Genomic DNA, 19581 nt, shown 5'->3' with positions numbered 1-19581 from the left:
GCAGCCCTGGGTGCTGATCCAAGCACCCCCCATGGGCTGGCAGCCCCTGGGACTCTGCCAGGGCAGGGGCACAGAGGCTGCAGAGTGCAGGTGCCCTGGTGTCCCTGGGCAAGGCCTGTGGAGCGAGTGCTGGGCATGGGGGGCTGCTGGGGGGTGTGGGGAGCTGTGGGTGGTTTGACTGGTGTCACTCATGTCTCTGGAGAATTTGGGATCTGCTTGTGATCAGGAGGGGCAGGGAGGCACGAAGCCAACTGTGGAACAACCTCAGCTGCCAAGTGCACAGCAGGGGTGAGGGGCAGCTCTGTGCCAGAGGGTGCAGGCGGGCAGCACTGGGGGTGCATTGGGGGCTGCACCGAGGCTTTACTGGGGCTGGACCCACTGGGAACCACCGAGATGTGTGGTGGAGATGGGCCAGGACCAGCACGGGGCCAGGCAGGGAATGGGCATCACCCCAGGGACCTGTCCAGTTCCGCAGCACCTGTACTGGTTCTGAAACCAGCCTGGAGCCCAGGCGGCCACAGCCAGGCTCTGTCTGAATTTGGGGGTCGGGATGGGGCTGGCGAGTCCTGGTAGAGGACCGCGGTGGTGGTTTCCTACCTGGACCTTCTCCTCCAGGAGAGGCCGGTCTTGGACTCACCATCCCCCAGCCCTGGGAATGGCAGGAGGACGTGGGCAGGGCTGGCACAGCTTGTGCCCGTGATGTGGGATCCCAGCCCCGCTCCCGCGTTCCAGAGAGCGGAGCTTGTCCGGACCCACACGGCATCGCGGGTCTGTATGCCCCACAAAGGCAGCGCTGGGCCCCTGGGGGGGTGGCACAGGGGCGGCACAAGAGGGGCCGAGGATATTCAGGGAGGGGGCTGCAGCACGGGGATCCGCCAGCCCCAGCTGTCCCTCGGCCCTGCGCACACCTCGGGGTAATTAGCGGTCCCTAATGAGCTGTCGGCGGTGCTCGGAGCGCGGGGGGGAGGCGGGGATGCTCCGGCCGTGCCGCCCGGGGCTCCTCGCGTGTCAGCCACCTGCGCCGGGGCCGGGCGGCCGCGGCCCCTCGCGCCTCTAATGGGCATTTGGTTCAATTAGCAGCACGTCAGCCCCGCTCTGCTCAGCCGGAGCGCTGACCCGAATGCGCTGCCTCCGCTCGCCGCCGCCGGCGAGACCCCGCGGCGGGAGGCGGGTGCCTTCCCCTGCCGCTGCCGTGCCCTTTCCCGAGGCACCGGGCGGCCCCTGCCCGGCTGCACCCCGGGCAAGGACGTGCCGGGGAGCGGGGACAGCCCCGGGCCCCGAGGGGGACGTGGCAGACGGGACCTGGGCATCAGCTGCTGGTGGGGTGCTGGGACAGAGCGAGGGGCTGGGGGGGGCTTATGCGGCATTGAGTGGGGCTGGAGGGGCTTATGGGGCGGCCTTGCAGGGGGCTGGAGCGTTCTGGGGTCTGCTGGAACATTGAGGGGGGCTGGAGGGGCTTATGGGGGGGCCTTGCAGGGGGCTGGAGGGTTATGGGGCATTGTCTTATGGAGCACTGAGGGGGGCTGGAGGGGCTTACAGGGCGTTGTGGGGGCCTAGGGAGCTTGTGGGGCATTGAAGGGGTCTGGCTGTGGGCTGCCACAGGGCACCAAGGAGCTGACGGAGCAGTGCAGGGGGTTGCTGTGGGATGCTGTGGGGCACAGCGTGGGTGCTTTGGGGTGGTGCAGAGGGCTGGTGTGGGGGTCGTGTGTGGGGCAGTGCCAAGGGCTGACTGTGGGGCGGCTGTGTGGCTGCAGGGCACTGTGGCGGGCAGCATGGGGGCTGCTGTGGGGCAGTAACACCCCAACAGGCTGTGGGGCAGGGCTCAGGAGACCCCACACACCTGGTAGCTGCTCCTGCCAGCACGGCACCGTGTGCCCTGGGACAGCGGGGACACGGGGAGCTCACGGGCTGCTCGCAGCACAGGGGCTGTCAGGGTTCACGACGCGGCTGGGTCCCGTCCTTGGGAGCCCGGTGTGAGGCTGGGGGAACCCTGACACACGCTGGGCTGGATTTACAGCCACCCCCTGCCCCCACCCCAGCTGGCTCCGTGTGCTTCCCCTCGCTGGGCTCGCCCACCCGTGCAGGGAGAGCTGGTGTGGGTCAGGACGGTGTGGGGTGGGCTGGTATGAGTCGGGCTGATGTGGGGTGGGCTGATGCACCTGCAGGCACGGGAGGTGCTGGGGTCTCATCCCGCTGCGTGCCTTTGGCACAGCACTGGGGTCCACTCCTGCCACCACGGGCCATCCGTCCCTGTCATGAGCACCCAGGGTGCTTGCCATCCCCAGCCTGTGGGCAGCGCTGCCACATGTGCCAGCTGCCACCTGCTCGCCAGGCAGGCCTGGGCCCCTCTCGGGGTGGCAGTGCCACGGCTGCTGGGCTGCACTCAGCCACCGGCTGCTCTGGGCAGAGTGGTGGCACCAGTCCAGGGAGGAGGGCTGGCCGTGCCCAGGGGACGGTGCCAGGACGCTGCTGGTGCCCACAGGCTGAGCCATTTTTTGGTGAATATGATGTCTTTGGCGGTGTTACCATTGACTGTCCCATGCCACCACCCTCCCTGTACAGCTTCCCCAGGGATAAAGCCCATCCAGGCTGTCAGCAGCCTCTGCCCTCTGCAATATTTCCTCCAACAGTGGCAATTTTCATGTGCAAGAAGTGAGTAAGCATCAATTAACCCCTGGAGCCGTCCTTGTGCTGCCGGCAGAGCTCTCGTTAGTGGCCCTGTCCCTGTCCCTGCTTCCTCCTGTCAACGGCGTGAGAATCCCCACCTGCTAACAACCAACGGGCTCCTTTGCTGGATGGCCCAGCAGCCTGGACAGACAGCCAGACAGCCCCCGACACACCCTGACCGCGGGGGTCTCTGAGAGCAGGACTGTGAGCTGTGGCATGTGTGGGGAGCAGCTGGCATTGGTGGCTTTGCTCGGAAAACTCTTGGTGCTGGGCAGGCAGCAGGGAGGGGTGACAGCTCCGGGACAGTGCAGGGGGCAGCAGAGGGGTGCGGGGCATGTGACAGGGACGGGGAGATCCTCAGAGCGCCTTGTTTGCTCTCCCCAGCTCCGGCCAGGACCTGCTCTTGCTCGAATTGCACACGTTTGCCCCCACCCCGCTCTCCCCAGGGCACGCAGAGGGGTGTTCAGCCCCACTCCCTGCACCCCGACACCCGCGGGCACCCCAGGGGTGGAGGTGGGACCCTGGGACGTGCTGCTGGGGCGGGCATGGGCAGCGCTGCCCGTCTTGGGGGTCAGTACCCGTCTGGGTGGCTCATTTCGGGGTTCGAGGTTCATCTCGGGGGTCGATGCTCATTTCAGGAGTCCGGCCTCGGGGAATGGCTTCCGGCTCCCACCGCATCATCATCATCATCGTCATCATCGCCGCTGCCAGATGCCCATTGACAGTCAAGTCACTCTCCCAAACAATGGGTCCGGCTAATCCTTTTACAATGGGACTAATTGCTAATCAGACCGATTTCACACTGCCTGTTCCCCTGACAATGAGGCCCGCCGGAGGAGGGCTCCTGGGGGGGTGAGGGGCTCTGTGGGTGCCCACAGCCCCCCCTCAGGCCCCGCAGCAGGACCAGTCCCCGGCAGACGGGCACCGGGATGGCACTGGAGTCTTCCAGCTTGGCAAAGCCTCCGGCAGCTGGTGGCTGGGGGCTGGCACGGGCTCAGCCTCGTCCTGCCCTGGTGCCAGCCAGGGCTGAACAGGGGGTCCGGTGCAGCTGCAGCCCTGGTGCCACCTCCAGCCCGCCCCTCTGCTCCCCAGAGCGTCCCCGTCCCCGCGGCAGCGCTGCGGGGCCGTGCTGGGGCCCGCGGTGCGGGTGTCACCCCTGGCACGGGCTGCGTGTGCCCTCGGGACCGATGCTCCCTGCCCTGTTCGGGGTTTGGGTACCGGGGGCTGCGGGGCCGTGTGGGGCCGGGTTACCAGTGAGGGGCTGGGCCGTGGGAGCGGGGGGAACAGGCAGGGGTGACAGGGGTGACACGGGGACAGAGGGGACGGGCAGGGAGGCCCAGCGCGGGCGCAGGGCATGGCCAGCCCTGCAGTGGTGCAGGTTGCTGTGGGAGGTGCTGCAGGGCAGAGCCGTGTCGTGGGGGCCCTGGGACTGGCACCATCCTTCCCTGCACCCCCTGCCTGACCCCAGTGAAGCCCCAGCCAAGGCAGCTGCTGTCACGGGGGACTGCCAGCCCGGATGTCCCCCGTGTGTCCCCACCTGTGCGTCACTGCCGGCGGGGCTGGGGGCTGCGGGACGCTGGGCGCCCGTGGGTGAAGCAGGTCCCTGCCTGCCTGCTGCTAATCAGCGCAGCCCCCGCCCCGCTCCGTGCGCCCCGAGCCGCGGCCAGCCGAGCATGTCGGGGTGCTAATGAGGAGAGAGCCGGGTGTGCTGCACCTTGCACTTAATTGCTGCTGTCTTCTGGCTCTTAATGAAGCTCGGCTGCAGGAGAAGCAGCAGCCTCCCCTTCCCTCCTCTCCCTCGGGCAGCCTGACCCTGCCAGCCCTGTCCCCTGCCGCGGGGGGTGCAGGGTGCCCTGTGCAGACGCTGGGGTGGGAGGGGCCCTAGCAGGGGATGCTGAATGTCACCCCCATCCAGCTGTGACATCTCCAAAGCCCAGCCCCTCTCCCCGTGCTCTGCATGGCAGTTCCATCCCCGCTGCACAGGCTGCAGCATCTCCTTCCTCCCGGGCTGAGCAGACCCGGCAGCGCTGGCAGGGAGAGACTGCGGCCATGGGGGGGTCCCCACTCCTGCCAGGGGCCTGGCAGTGCCTGGGCATCACTGCAGCAAGCCCAGCTTGGGCATCCCCAGCTCCCCACTGTCTGTGGGTGCAGGGCAGCGCCGTGGGGCTGGGCTGGCTGGTGGCCCTGGCCTTGCCAGGGCGGTGACAACCACGTGCTGTGCTTCTGTCCCTGCTGCTTGCAGGGCAGCTCGGTCATGGAGGGGAGTTTGGATCATCCTGTGGCTTAGGGAGAAGTGCTGGAGGGGTCAGGGGGACTCTCCCTGCCAGGAAGGCTGGCCAGGGCTTGACTTGCTCTGCTTGAAGGTGGTGAGCATTGGTTGGGCAGCTGTGTCCCAACTACCCCCTGGGCCCCCTCTCCAGCCTTGCAGGAAGGGGTTAATGGCTGGCCCATACCTGCAGTTGCATTTTAAAGATGTGAAATTAAAGCCCGTAATTTATTCTCCCCACACACGAAGGAGCAATTAGTTCTAAACACGGCTTAATCAGTCAGCGCGAGATTGATTTCTGTAGACTTGGATTTGGTGGCTGCTGGCGAGGAGCCAGCCTGGGAGCAATCTCCAAATAAATGAAGTGCAGAGAAGTAAGCCATTACATAATATGATAGATGAGGCTGGAGCTCACTTGCCTCTTCATTAGTATTCCACTGTACTCCACAACAGCACCAAACTTTCTCCCCTGTACCTCGGGTTCCTCCCGCTCCTCGTCCCTCTGCCCCTCCTGCAGCTGGGAAGGGGCTGGGGAGGTGCCTCCCCTCTCCAGCAGCCCCTGGCCAGCCTGGAGCCCTTGGGCAGAGCAGGGGGAGGGGTCTCTACACTGCGGGCTGAGGCTCCTCCCTGGGCCCTGAATCTCGCCTTTTTCCTCTGAGGAAACTGAGGCACAGGGAGCTGGGGTGGCACCCGTGAGCTGCACGTCAGCAGGGAGAAGAGGCGGGTGTCAGAGAATCCCGGAATGGTTTGGGTTGGAAGGGACCTTAAAACTCATCCAGTCCCACCCCTGCCATGGGCAGGGACACCTCCCACTGTCCCAGGCTGCTCCAGCCCCAGTGTCCAGCCTGGCCTTGGGCACTGCCAGGGATCCAGGGGCAGCCCCAGCTGCTCTGACAATTCCATGCCAGCCCCTGCCCACCCTGCCAGGAAACAATTCCTTCCCAAGATCCCACCCAGCCCTGCCCTCTGGCACTGGGAAGCCATTGCCTGGGTCCTGGCCCTGAATCCCTTGTCCCCAGTCCCTCTGCAGCTCTCCTGGAGCCCCTTTAGGCCCTGCAAGGGGCTCGCAGCTCTCCCTGGAGCCTTCTCCTCTCCAGGTGAGCACCCCCAGCTCTCCCAGCCTGGCTCCAGAGGGGCTCCAGCCCTGCAGCAGCTCCATGGCCTCCTCTGGACCAGCTTTAACAGGTCCATGTCCTTCCTGTGCTGAGGATCGCAGGGCTGGAGGCAGCTCTGCAGGTGGGGTCCCACAGGAGCCAAGGGGACGAATCCCCTCCCGTGCCCTGCTGGCCTCTTCTCTCTTTTGCTGCCCAGGAAGGGGCTGGTTCATGTCCAGCCTCTCACCGACTGGAACCTTCTCCGCAGGGCTGCTCTCACTGGGCTCCTCTCCCACTCTGTACTCACATCCTCATCCCCTCTCTTCCCCAGGCCAAAGCTGTGAAGGTGCATGGCCCCAGGGCCACCCCAGCCTGGCAGGGACAGCTGGGGATGCTCGTGTTTGGGATGTGCCCCCTGCTCCTGCCTCCTGCAAGCCCATCCCTGCTCCAGCCAGGGCGCTGCTCAGAGCCAGGGCTGCCAGCACAAGCCCAGGGCACCGAGTGCTGCTCTCAGCAGGAAACCCCCTGGGGTGCTGGATGTGGGTGAGGGAGCCAGAAGTGTCCAGGGTGGAAGCAGCCCCCAGCCAGTCCTGCTCTGGGCAGGGGGGGTTGTAGTGGGTTTGCAGACTCACTGCTATGGGTTTGTGGTACCTGAGCCTCCCAGGCAGGCTGGGTGTCCCTGTCACCAGAGCCAGACAGGCAGGGAGCCACAGCCTCTCCTCATGGGTCCCCAGTCCTGCTCACATGAGGTGACAGGCATTTGGGGACATCAAACTCGCGTGGTTGTTTTGGGCTGTGGTGGTGCTGACGTGCCCTGCACAGGGTATGTCCTGGTGCTGAGGGAGGAGGGGAGCACATCCCGAATGATGCCAGGCAGGGGAAGGGGCTCGGAATCCACTCCAGAGGGTTGGTGCCCAAGGGGATTCCCTCTGCCTGTGGAGCTGGTGGGGAGTGGGCTGGGATCTCTGCAGAGGTGCAGGCTGTGCTGGAAGCATCCCGCGGGATGTGCTGGGCATGTGGTGGGCTGGGGCTGGGAGCGATGGAGAAGCCCTGGACCTGTGCGTGGTCCTGACTCTGCCACTGCATTTGTTGCATCCTCACCTTATCCCTCTGCAGGCTCCTGCCAGGGAAGGAAGGTCCCCTGAGAGCTGGCCCTGGCTGCTGCAGGTCCCTGGGACACGTGCTAAAGACAGAGCTGGGACGTGCAGCAAGGGCTGTGACCCACGGGATGTGGGAGGGACCTGCCAGCTGAGCTCTCCCAGCCCCGACCCCTCTGGCTCAGACAGCCCAAGTGTCCCACGATGCCCCATGCACCCCCCAGCCCCATGGGCGTCCCTTTCCTTCTGGGGTGCTGTCCCTGCTGACCCTCCCCCTGTCCTTGCTGTCCCTGCAGAACTCCATCCGGCACAACCTGTCCCTGCACACCCGCTTCATCCGCGTGCAGAACGAGGGCACCGGGAAGAGCTCCTGGTGGATGCTGAACCCCGAGGGCGGCAAGACGGGCAAAACGCCGCGGCGGCGGGCGGTGTCCATGGACAACAACAGCAAGTTCCTGCGCATCAAGGGCAAGGCCAGCAAGAAGAAGCAGCTGCAGGTGACGCAGGAGCGCGGGGAGGACAGCCCATCCTCCCAGCAGGCCAAGTGGTCGGAGAGCCCCGCGTCCCACGCCAGCGACGAGTACGACGCCTGGGCGGACTTCCGGACGCGGGCCAACTCCACGGCCAGCACGATGAGCGGGCGCCTCTCACCCATCATGGCCAACCACGAGCCGGATGAGCTGGAGGACGATGATGGTACCCCCTCGTCCCCGCTGATGTACCCCAGCCCCTCCAGCACCATGTCTCCTTCCCTCAGCGCCCGCTGCTCCGTGGAGCTGCCCCGGCTGACCGACCTGACCGGCACCATCAGCCTGAACGAGAGCCTGGGGGAGAGCATGCTGGAGGACCTGCAGGACGGCTACAGCATGAGCCCCTCCCAGCAGCTCCCCCCGGCCGCCCTGCGGCAGCGCAGCTCCAGTTTCACCTTCAACTCCAAGTGCTCCAGCATGGGGGCCGCCTCCAACACCTACTGCGGGACCATCTACAGCCAGCCGGCCATGAGCCTCATGCGCCGCCTGCCCATGCAGACCATCCAGGAGAACAAGCAGGCCACCTTCTCGCCCGTCAGCTCCTACAGGAACGCCTCGCTGCAGGACCTGCTCTCCTCCATCTCCTACGCGCACAAGGAGAGCATGGTCCCGGGGGACCTGCCCCTGCCGCAGGCCAGCCCCATGGTGCCGGCCCGTGGCCACAGACACAACCCACTGCTGTGCGGGGGCGGGGAGCAGGGCTTGTCGTCCTACCCGCCCCACCCGGGCGCTCTCATGAAGAGCAACGCGTTGTACCACCCGTCACCAGCCGGTCACCACCCTGCGGTCAACACCAGTGCCTTAGCCAATCCTGTCAGCCTTATGAGCCTGCCCAGTGACTCGTGCAGCATGGCGGCCATGCCGCACCACGGGCACCTGCATTCCTACGCTAATAACCAAGGGGCACACATGAGCTTGCTGGATTCGCTGCAAGGCCCCTACCCGGGGGCTGTCCACCCCCCCGTGTTGGGCCAAGACAGGTTCCCAGCAGACCTGGACCTGGACATGTTCAACGGGAGCCTGGAGTGCGACGTGGAGTCGATCATCCTGAATGACTTTATGGACAGCGATGAGATGGACTTCAACTTCGACTCGGCCCTCCCGCCGCAGAACGGGCTCAACGTGCCTGCGCTGCCCGGGGGGCCGCAGCCCACGAACCAGAGCTGGGTGCCCGGGTGATGCCCGCCCCAGCGCGGGCTCACCACCGGGAAGCCACGAGGGGAACATTGAGACTAACTTTTTTTTTTCCTTTCTCTTCTGCCTTTGTTTGTTAAGATGGGCGAGAGCCATCGGTCTGAGCTTGAGGTTGAACACGAAACACAAACCGGAGGGTCAAATATTGAGATGGGGGAGGACCCCCAGCCCCATGTGTGCCCGGTCTGCGGGTCCTGCCAGCATCCTCTGGAGGACGCAGGGCAGGTGGGTGGGAGAGGCAGCCGGAGCCAGGCAGATCCAGGGGGGTAGCAGGAAGGGAAAGCCTTTCCAGATGGTCTCAGTGCCCCACAGTGATGGTGCCAGTTGATCTGCCCTTGGGCTGGGTGATGGAGTGGTGATGGCTGGTGGTGTGGGACCCCCCCCCGCGTGGGCATCCCCCCTGGGAAGGGACTCTTCTCTGAGCCACCTTGGGAAATGAGTCCTCTGGGTAGAAGTGTCAGGAGTGGGGACCCTGCCCCAGGGCAAGGGGGGCTCATGACCCCCCAGTCCTGGTGGAGATCAGAGCTCTGCCGAGCCCATGGCCCCCGGCCACCTCCACTGCGGGTCCTTGTGTGGCTCCGGGCAGGTTTCCTTAGCGAGCAGTGAGAAGGGGGTGGTGATGGAGGCGGGTGTGCAGCCAGCAGCCCTGGGAGCAGCATCTCGGCAGCCCTCGGGGCCTGAGGGTGCCACGGGAAGGCTGCAGCCCCTGCCCGGAGCAGGCTGGGCATGCTCCAGGGGGGTCCTGCTGGGGGTCCCCCCCTCCGTGCTGGGGGCTCAGGGGCGGCTCGCAGGGGCGGGGAGGGGGGCGTATTTATTTGATTTCATGCACTCTTTTGCCATTGAGTTTTTGCATTGGAAGCAAGAAAGGGTTGAGCTTAGGGAGAGGAGAGGAGAGAGAGGCCGTGGGCAACGCTGGTGGCAGTGTCCCATCACACGGCTCGTCTTGGCTTGGCCACGGGTCTGGGTGTTGGATGGTGGATGAGAGCTGGGGGGCTGTGATGTGGGTCATCCTCGAGGAGGAGCTGTGTGCGTGTGAGGAGGGAGGGGATGTGGTGGTCAGGCCTCTGGATGCAGTGTGGGGTCCATCCTGCCCCAAGCATGGGTGACCCACATTGCTCAGGGAGGGGCCACAGGGCTCCCAGCCAGGGCTGTGGGGGGTCAGTGGCACCATGCCTGTCCCAGTGGGCTCACTGCCCACCCCTGGGGTGCCAGGAGAGCTGTCAGCAAGAGGGGTGCACCCACCTGCCAGGGGCTGGGGCTCCATGGCGATGGGGACCACGATTCACACGTGGTCCTGCTGTGTGTCAGGACCCCAGACTGACCCCACTGCTCTGTGGGGCAGGAGTGGGCCAGGGATGTTCCAGCCATCCCACACATCTGCCAGGAGCAGCAGGGTTTTGGAGGGGTCAGGCTGGTGGGCAGCAGGAGCAGCTGGTCTGGAGATGATGGAGGGGCTGGGAGGAGGTGGTTGAGCTGCTGCTCTGTCCTGTGGGGTCTCTGCTCAGCCATTCTTCCTCCTGGGCACCACAGGCTCTCTCTGACCCCCAGCCCCTGGGTGCAGCAGGGTCAGTGCACTGAACCAGCACATTTTCCCAGCCCCGCTGTCCCTGCTTGCCCCAGCACAGCTCCTCTGCCACAGAGCAGGCGCTGGGTCCCAGCCAGCAACAGGGACGGCACGGCTGCCCCGAGTCAGGGCAGGGGGACCCGTGGGTGGGCACCTCCTGCTGCTCTCCTGACCCACATGGCTGTGGCAGGGCGTGACAGAAGAGCCCCATGTGCCACCGCTCATCTTCACCCGGGGCACACAGCAGGCACAGTCTCTAAAGACATTCTTACAAGTTAATTAATTATGTTTACATTATTTGATCATGTACAGAATTTAATATATTCTATTATATATAATCTTTCTTGAATGCTTTTTTAAAAAAGGATTATTCTTTGGTCAGGATCATTACCGCATTCCTTTTATACACCACCTCTCGTTTCAGGCATCTTTCAAATCCTTGGAAATCGATTGCAAATGGCTATTTAATCCCCGACCCCCCAGTTCAGCACGTGGGTGTGAGGGACCCCGAGGCAGGAGGGCAGCTGTGGCTGCCCTGGAGGAAACGGGGGCCTCCGCCCCCCAGAAATGGGAGAAAGGGAAGGGTCCTGGCTCTTCCAGGCATCTGATCTCCAGGCACAGATCCAGCAGCACACCATCACGCCGGGCAGCAATCGGGCATTTGGAGAACGGGCTTCTCCCACGCAGGGGTCCCCGAGCCCCCTCCGGTGTCACAGACACGGGCCGGCCACCACCGCGGCGGGGGAGCCGCCCAGCAGCAGGAGGAAAGTGTCCCCCTGTCCCGCGCCCGCCCTGCTGCCCCCGCGCCCCTGCCCCGCTGCGTGGGCACGGCCCATCGCCAAGCTGTCGTCGTGGTTCGTGACCGTGGGGTTGTCGTGTGTGCGGTGCAGTCGTGTTGGTAACGTCGTGTGTTCAGTCGTCGTGCGGGGCCAGGGGCGGCGGGGGCAGGCACGGACGCCCCCAGGGCGGCTGGGACCCCGGGGGACGGGGTGGCTGCAGAGGCAGGTGGCACAGGCTGGCCCCGCTGCGGGACCAAAGGACCTGGGGATGTGGGGCCGTGGTGTCCGGGTGGGCGGCGGTGGTGGAATGGGGGTGTCGGGGCTGTGCTCCGTGCCTGTGCGGCAGGCGGGCCCTGGGGGTGCTGGGGGTGGCTGGCACGGCTGTGCCCCCTGTGACTGCGAGTGTGGGGAAGGGGACACCAGCGCTTTGTGCCACTGTGCAGGGTGGCCAAGGCTCCAGGTTCCCTCTCTGGAAACAGCAAGGCCACCTCATGTCCCACCTCACTCAGCTTCACCCTCCCCTGCCCATCACCCCCTCCCTCCGTTCCCCCACCCCACAGTGCCCCTCTGGGGACCAGGAGCTCCCTCTGCTCCTGCCCTGCTCCCGCCCTGCCCTGCCTGGAGCCGGTGTGGGGGGACACCGCAGGGCCGCCCCGGTTTGCTTCCCCGGCGGTTTTGGGTCCGTCCTTTCCCTCGTATTTATAACTGTACAGACTGGGGGGGAGGGTCTCGGAGGCGTCATCTCTCACACGCATCTATCGTAGGCAATGGTAACTTTCTTGGTTGTGCTATTAGAGTTTGTGTATGTGGCAATGTAAAGAACTGTGTATAGTGCATTGTACAGCATATTTTCATGAATAAAATTGTTTTAAATATTATAAGGTGGGGCTGCTGCCATCAGTGCTTGTGTTCCTGGGCTGAGGGAGGGGGACGGTGCCACCAGGGAAGCTCAGAGGGACGGGATGGTGCCCCAAGTGAAGCTGGGGAAGCTGGGGAGAGTTACCGAGGGGGAGATGTGATGTTTGGTGAAACTGAGCTTGAACCTAGAGCATGGGGGTGGTTGGGCTGTGGAGGTCGTGGAACCATAGAACCATAGAGTCATCAGGGTTAGAAAAGCCCTCTAAGACCAGTGAGTCCAACCATTCCCCAGCACTTCCAACCTCAGCACGAGCCCAGGTTCCCAAGTGCCACATCCACACATCCACATCTTTTAAACCCCTTCAGTGGCTCCACCCCTGCCCTGGACAGCCTGTAGCTTACAACCCTTTCCATGAAGAAACTTTGCTGAATATCCACCCTGAGCCTCCCCTGGCCCAGCCTGAGGCCGTTCCCTCTCCTCCTGTCCCTGTTCCCTGGGAGCAGAGCCCGACCCCCCCTGGCTGCCCCCTCCTGTCAGGGAGTTGTGGACAGTGAGCAGTTATGGTCTCACCTGGACAGACCTCTGGACATTGTCCTGGGCAGTCTATAAATAAATGTATTTACTGACTTCTACCAATGTTTTCTGAGACACGTCCTACCTCAGGGTCACTGCTGCCCGGTGCAGTGGTAGGGGAGAATGTCCAGCTCGTGTGGGTGCTCAAGCCCTGCACCCCAGTGCCCCGAGCCCCCTTACCCTCTGCGAGGCTCCCTGGGCACAGCCCCCAGCCACTGGCCTGGAAATAGCCTGGAAATTCCCCTTTCCATCTGCTGTTGGAGCTGTTTGGACCAAAACTTCCCCTTCACATGGCTGAATTTATTTCCTGCCCAACCTCATCCCACCCCCTGCCATGGACAGGGACACCTCCCACTGTCCCAGGCTGCTCCCAGCCCCAATGTCCAGCCTGGCCTTGGGCACTGCCAGGGATCCAGGGGCAGCCCCAGCTGCTCTGGCAATTCCATGCCAGCCCCTGCCCACCCTGCCAGGGAACAATTCCTGCCCAAGATCCCATCCAGCCCTGCCCTCTGGCACTGGGAAGCCATTGCCTGGGTCCTGGCCCTGAATCCCTTGTCCCCAGTCCCTCTGCAGCTCTCCTGGAGCCCCTTTAGGCCCTGCAAGGGGCTCGCAGCTCTCCCTGGAGCCTTCTCCTCTCCAGGTGAGCACCCCCAGCTCTCCCAGCCTGGCTCCAGAGGGGCTCCAGCCCTGGAGCAGCTCCATGGGCTGTTCTGGACTCTCTCCATCAGTGTTATTAGCCCCTTCTGTGATAATCTGTTGCCTGATGCTCCCCTCTCTGCAAATCACATCTGCCCCAGCAGCACCAGTGGTGTCCCAGCAGAACCTCTCTGCTCCCAGTGATCTGCTGGGCCATAGCCCAGTGTGTCCTCCCCAGCACTGGTGGGACTGGCCAGGGGCAGAATCCCCTGCAGGGTCAGTCTGTGCCCACTCAGGACCTCCTACATGTGGTCTTAAACCACCCACCCCACATGGCTGGTTGGGTTTTCCTCTATTTTTTATAAGAAAACACACAGTGTCCAGGTGATCCGTCGCTGTTCCCATGTCCTCAGCAAACCTCACCTTGCTGGAGAAACTTGTAATCCTGTTTCTAAACAAAAAAAAAAAGAAAAAAGAAAAAAGAAAAAGAAAAAAACCCCAACAGGAAGAAAGCTGTCAAGTTGGTTTAACAGGATCTGTTTTCCATAAATCCCTGTTGATTGGCATTAATTATATCACCCTTTTGGATTCTCTATTCCTTGCGTTCAGTATCAGCCGTTCCACTATTTTCTCCGGGATCAATGTCAGCCTGACAGACTTGAAATCACCCACGTCGCCCCGTTTCCCCTTTTGAAATATTAGGCCGAGCTCCACTTTTCTCCCAGGGCCCCAGAAATTCCCGTGCACTCCTCACCAGAGCAGAACTCAGCAGCAGCACTGCAGGATGTGCTCCCTGCTCCTGTTCTCCTCCCTACACTGCAGCCCCCCCGTGCTGGGCATCTCCAGACAGCTCCGGAGCGGAGCCCGTTCTCTGCATCCCGTGCTTGTCCTCCCCGCAGAGGCTCAGCAGAGCTGTGTGCTGACAGCCTGTGCCTGCTCTGCACGCACTGACCTTCTCCCAGTGCCAGCTCCGAATGCCACCACGTCACCAGGAGCCCGCCAGGCTCTGCACCCACAGCCCTCATGCAAGCTGGGCTGGCAGCCTGTTGCGAGGGTGGGGTTTGATTTGTGCCAAGAGGTCAGAGGCTGTTCTGGTCTGAAATGTGGTGGGAATGCAGCCTGGCTCAGGGACACCCTCCCAAAGAGGGGCTGCTCTCCTGCAGTGGGGCTTGGAGCGACCTGGTGGAAGGTGGCCTTGCCCGTGGCAGGACAACCGGATTGTCTTCAGGGCCCTTCCAACCCAAACCATTCTGTGATTCTGTGATTTGCACCCCACCAGTGCCTCCGTCACGGTACACTGACACCCAGGACACAACAGCCTGTCATGCCAGTTTCGGAGTCCTGGCTGCTGGTGAAGCCCTGGTGTTCTGCCCTTTGGAAACGCCTTCCCAGGCACGAGCCCAACCCACCCTGCAAAGCCAAGCCAGCAGCCAGACACGGTCCCCAGCGGGGCTCTCAGGCCGTGGCTGATTTCCATGTGGCTGTAGGGATGGCCTGCTCAGCACATGTCCCACCCCGTGTGCTGCTCTGGGCACTGGGAGGAAATGGGGGAGCAGCTGCGCACTCCCGAGCCAGGAACAGCTGCACACAAGGTGCTGGCAGTGCCCCGTCGCCACAGAGGTGCTGGGACTGCCACTCTGCCAGCTCTCCTCGTGCCCCACTCTGCCAGGACATGCTGGGGAGGCACTCAGCGGGTGGACAGCAGCTGGAGGCGGCAGGGCTGGGCGGAGACCTGGGCTCCAGGTCAGCTCAGGTCCTCAGGAGGAAAGCTCTGGGGGTGCAGAACGCGGCCGAGACACCAGGAGCTGACCCAGCTGTTCTGTCCAGGCTACACAGGATGGCCCGACTGCCCAGGGAACCCTTTGAGGGGTTACACAAAGGCATGAGAGACTTCTCCCCCCATCCCAGCTGTCCAAGGGAGCTGGCTGAAGGCAGCAGGGCTGGGCAGGGCAGCTGGCTCAACCCATGCCTGGGAGACTCCGATTAATGGCACTGGAAGGGGATGCCCAGGACCTGTGCTCGAGGATGTCCCAGGCATCCCAGCGAGGAGGCCTCCACAAAGGACAGGAGGTACCTGTGGACCCCAGACACTGAGCTGAGGGATGTGGGGAGGTGCTGTGAGGCAGCAGGAGGGGGAATGGACCAGGCAGGGGCAGAAGGGGTTTGGAGACTTCCAGGTGATCTCCTCCTGACACGGGGAGCTCTGGGGTGTGAGGAGCTGGAGGATGGGACAGCCCAGACAAGGAGCCCCTGGTTCCCAGTGACCCTGGAGCCCTGACCCTGCCCACAGCTGGCCTTCACTGGGCTGCTCTGGGTGCTGCAGGGGAAGGGCAGGGGAAGCCAAGCACCCACCCTGTTACCCCATCCCATTCCCGCAGGCCGAGCTGGCCCAGCACAGCAGCACAGGGGAGGAGGGTTTGGGGCTGAGAGGGGCTGAGGACGCTCCAGCAGAGCCCCACGAGGGATCTGCCTGCTGGTGGGAGTGGGGCAGCCCCTCGGGGAGCAGTGCCTGGTGAGAGGTGCTGCTGCTGAGCAGGAGGGACAGGCTCATCCCACAGCAGAGCTGAGTCCCCCTGGCACTGTCTGTGCCCCGTCCCACCCCAGGAGGAGGACAGGGAGCTCGGCACCCCCATCAAGATGCAGGGAATGGGGAGAGGTGGAGATCCAGCATCTCCCCTGCTGTCCCCGCTCTCCTGCCCCGTGCCAGCTCCGCTCTGCCTGCACGGCAGGAACATCCCTGAGGGACAAGGGACACATCTGGAGCCACGCAGAGATTTGTGTCATTGACAGGCTTTGGCTGGGTGAGCGGAGGGTCTCTGGCAGCTGGGACTGTGCCACTGACCCTTCCCACCCCATCCCACCGAGACGCAGCTGGCTCCTCTCAGGGGCACTGGCTGTGGGCTCGTCCGGAGAGGATCCTCTGACATATTTCACTGTTCTGTGAGATAACACTCGAGAGGCTTAACTGGAGAGCTGCAAAGTGTGCCGCTTTCTGCCCCTTTGAAGACAGCAGTCCCTGTGTGGCCATCAGTGCTCTCTCTGCTGCACCAGAGCCCTCCCCCTTTGCCCCCTGCTCCGTTAACTCAGCTCCAGGATGAGCCGCAGGGATCCAGCCCACAGACACTGTGTTATCCCGGAGCTGCGGCCATGTCCTGAGGGGGACAGGGGCTCCCTGGGCCGGGGGCCAAGCCACCGTGCAGCATCCCCCTCCCAGCAATCCCACGGGCAGATGTCCCCACAGCCGCCCCTGGAGCACACGGAGAGGACAGGGACAGAAGGGTGCAGACAAATAAGCAGGAAAGCCTTCAGGAGCACGTGTCTGTCATAAGATACTCCCTTGCAGAAATCTTGGAAACCTTAGAAAGAGTTTTTGCTCAATGTTATTAATTAAGGCAAAAGAATCCCCATATGGAAAGAGAAACAGTCGAGTTATATTTTTGCTAAATACGCGGCACCATATGGTAACATACAGAAAATTGGCCACATAGGCAGCCTAGAATATATGTTACCATATGTTCATATGTACTTTATAATTTCTTTGTTTTTGAAAAAGGGCATTGTCTTATGGGGCAAAAATGAGCAGCCCACCCCAGGGAGGAGGAGAAACAGCACAAGCTGCTTGTGCTGAATGAAGCCCAAGGAAGCAACCCAGCCACCTGGCTTGGGGGCTGCCAGAGGAGCCAGCACGAGGGCACGGAGAGCTCCTTTCCTGCTCCTCATCCTCCGTGGCACCCCCTCGGCACGGGCTGCACAGCTGACACACCGTGTGCAGGCTGGGGACACCCGGAACAGGAGCGGGAGGAGGAGGAGGAGGAGGAGGAGGAGGAGGAGGGGCGAAGAGCTGTCCCCAGGAAATCTTCATTTCCCTGCGGCAAAAACAGAGAGGGAAGGATCTGCTGGGAAAGCGTGGAGACCCTGGGAAAGTGCAGAGCTCCTCCGTCCTCAGCCTGTGAGCGCAGCGCTGGAGCCCGTGCGTGTGCGGGGTGTGTGAGGGGTGCCACGGGGTGTGCCAGCACCTGTGTCCCCGGGGACGTGGATCTGTGTGTGTGTCCTGCACAGCTGGGGGTGAGCGTGCCCCACACACCCTGGCTGCTTTCGGATCTCGAGGCTGCCCCTCCCAGCCCCCCGAGGGGCTTGGTGAGCTGCCAGCTCAGGAGGAGCTCGCAGGGAGCGCAGCTCCAGCCGGAGCCTCTGGCAGCAGGTGCTGGTGCTGGTGCTGGTGCTGGTGCCACAGCTGCAGTGGTGTGTGTGCACAACGGGGCTTGGGGCTGTGCCCACCTGTGCCAAGCTCCGGCTGAGCTGGTCCCACAGAATAATTGGGCAGAGGGTCCCTCTCGTGTGTGTGTGTGCACAGGGAGGTGTCATTTACTGCTCAGGGGGCTTGGCAGGTCCCAGAACCAGAGAACAACCAGAGCCCCAGGTGTCCCCAGGGGTGGAGGGCCCAGTGCTGCCTCCCTGCAAGGGCAGAGCGCTGGCACTGGGGGCAGCTGGGCAAAGGTGTCCCTGCATTTGGCCCTGCTCAGGACAGCTCCAGTCATTGAATCAGGGAACGGTTTGGGTGGGAAGGGATCTTAAATCCCATCCAGTGCCACCCCTGCCATGTCAGGGACACCTCCCACTGTCCCAGGCTGCTCCCAGCCCCAATGTCCAGCCTGGCCTTGGGCACTGCCAGGGATCCAGGGGCAGCCACAGCTGCTCTGGTACCCTGACTATCCCATCTAGCCCTGCTCTCTGGCAGTGTGACGTGCTGTCACTCCAGGCCCTCGTCAAAAGTCACTTCTAACTGCCTTTTCCCTTGCTCCATTTTCCCCTCCATCTGCCCTTCATCCTCCTCCAAGGACAGGCTGGAGCTTTGTCTCTCCCTCCCCTTGCACAGCCCCAGCCCCAGCAGCACTGCTGGCTTTGGGGAGCAGCCGCTCCTCAGGAATCCAGGATTTAATCCCAGCCCCAGAGCAGGGACTCAGTGCCTGTGGCTGCTGGTTAACAGTCCATGAGTCTGTGGGATTCCGGCTTTCCCGAGTGCCCTGCGGATTCCAGGATGCTGCAGGAAGCTCTGCCAGGCTGGGACTGTGCTGAGCACTGCAGGAGATGCTGTCAGTGGAGGCAATGCATCCTCCTCCCCAAACCCATCAGCATCAAAAATCATTCCTGGGTAGGACCTGTGGGGCCACAACCCCGTGGGCAAGGCAGAGGTCTCTGCTAGCACACGCCCTGGCTGCTGTCACTCCCCTTGGTCCCAGGTGACATCCCAGGCTGGGCCCTGCTGCAAACACACCTGGCAGCTGCTCAGCCCCTGCTGGGAGCACAAAGCCCCTCTCCCTGCTGAGCGCCTCTTGCTGAAGTTCCTTGGCTCTCTGGTGCCGCCCGCCCTGCCCTGTGCATGGAAAGGACTTGATGGAGAACATCTCTTGGTCCAAGGAAGGTGAAGGTTGCACTGGGATTCTGTGTCCCAGAGGGCTGCTCCTGTCTCAGTGTGAGCTGAAGGAGTGGCACCCAGTGTCCCCACCCCACCCAGCACTCTGAGGGCTGTCCCCACTCCCCCGTGTGGCTTTTCCCCAGCCATGGGTCAGGACCGGTGCCAGAGTCCCTTTGTCCAGGAGCACCTTGTGATCTGCGCGGGCTCTGGCACCTGGTGCTGCGGCTCAGGGAGTGGTGGTTCTGCCCAGCCCCGAAGCCCTTCAAAGGCTACGGCAGGCTCGGCTCGTGCAGGGGGGGTGTGCTGGTGCTGGGCTGAGCCCCCAGACCCACTCTGTGTCCTTTGTCCTGCGGGCCATCCACGAGGTGCCCGGGGTGGATGTGAATCCCAATCCCTGTGTGCTGCAGGATGAGGACAGAGATTCCTCTGCCCTGCCTTCACATGGGATGTGTTTTTAAGGCATGAGCTTTTCCTCACTGATCTCCCAGAAGCAGGAGGGTGGGCTGTGCCTGGGGGAGGGGGGCTGCGGCAGCACCCAGGCCTGGGGTGGGGTGCAGGGAGCACAAGGAGCCCAGGGAGCCCAGGGAGCCCAGGGAGCACAGGGAGCCTGACCCTGAGCTGCCCCTGTGCCCTGCAAGGCAGCTCCGAACCCACTGCCCTGCCTTGATGTGGGTCCCTCTGGGTGGTCCCAGCCGCACCAGTGAGGTGGGAAGAACCCTTGGCAAGGGAAATGGGTGGGTGTCCACCTGCCCGCAGAGAACAGACACTTCGGAAAGGGAAAAAGCTGGGTGCAGCCGCAGCCCGGCCTGAGCAGAGCCCCCGTGCCCCCAGCAATCCCCCACCCCAGGCCACAGGCAGGGACCCCAGCCTGGAAGGACAGCGGGACCTCCCTCTCTGCCCCTCCCG

The 19581-nt window shown here is 63.4% G+C and overlaps 1 protein-coding gene across 1 annotated transcript in view; it reads left to right on the top strand.

The window, feature by feature from the left end:
- FOXO6 (forkhead box O6) overlaps positions 1–12069 on the top strand; it is a 36813-nt gene extending 24744 nt beyond the window's left edge. Inside the window, exon 2 of the mRNA XM_048327113.1 lies at positions 7421–12069. Coding sequence (XP_048183070.1) covers positions 7421–8833 — 1413 coding nt within the window. The 3' untranslated portion in view covers positions 8834–12069. The remainder of the gene's footprint in view (positions 1–7420) is intronic.
- The last annotated feature ends 7512 nt before the right edge of the window (positions 12070–19581 follow it).

Source organism: Corvus hawaiiensis, chromosome 23 (assembly GCF_020740725.1).
Source record: "Corvus hawaiiensis isolate bCorHaw1 chromosome 23, bCorHaw1.pri.cur, whole genome shotgun sequence".
NCBI classification, from domain to species: domain Eukaryota; kingdom Metazoa; phylum Chordata; class Aves; order Passeriformes; family Corvidae; genus Corvus; species Corvus hawaiiensis.
This window is presented reverse-complemented; position numbering and strand designations above follow the sequence as displayed.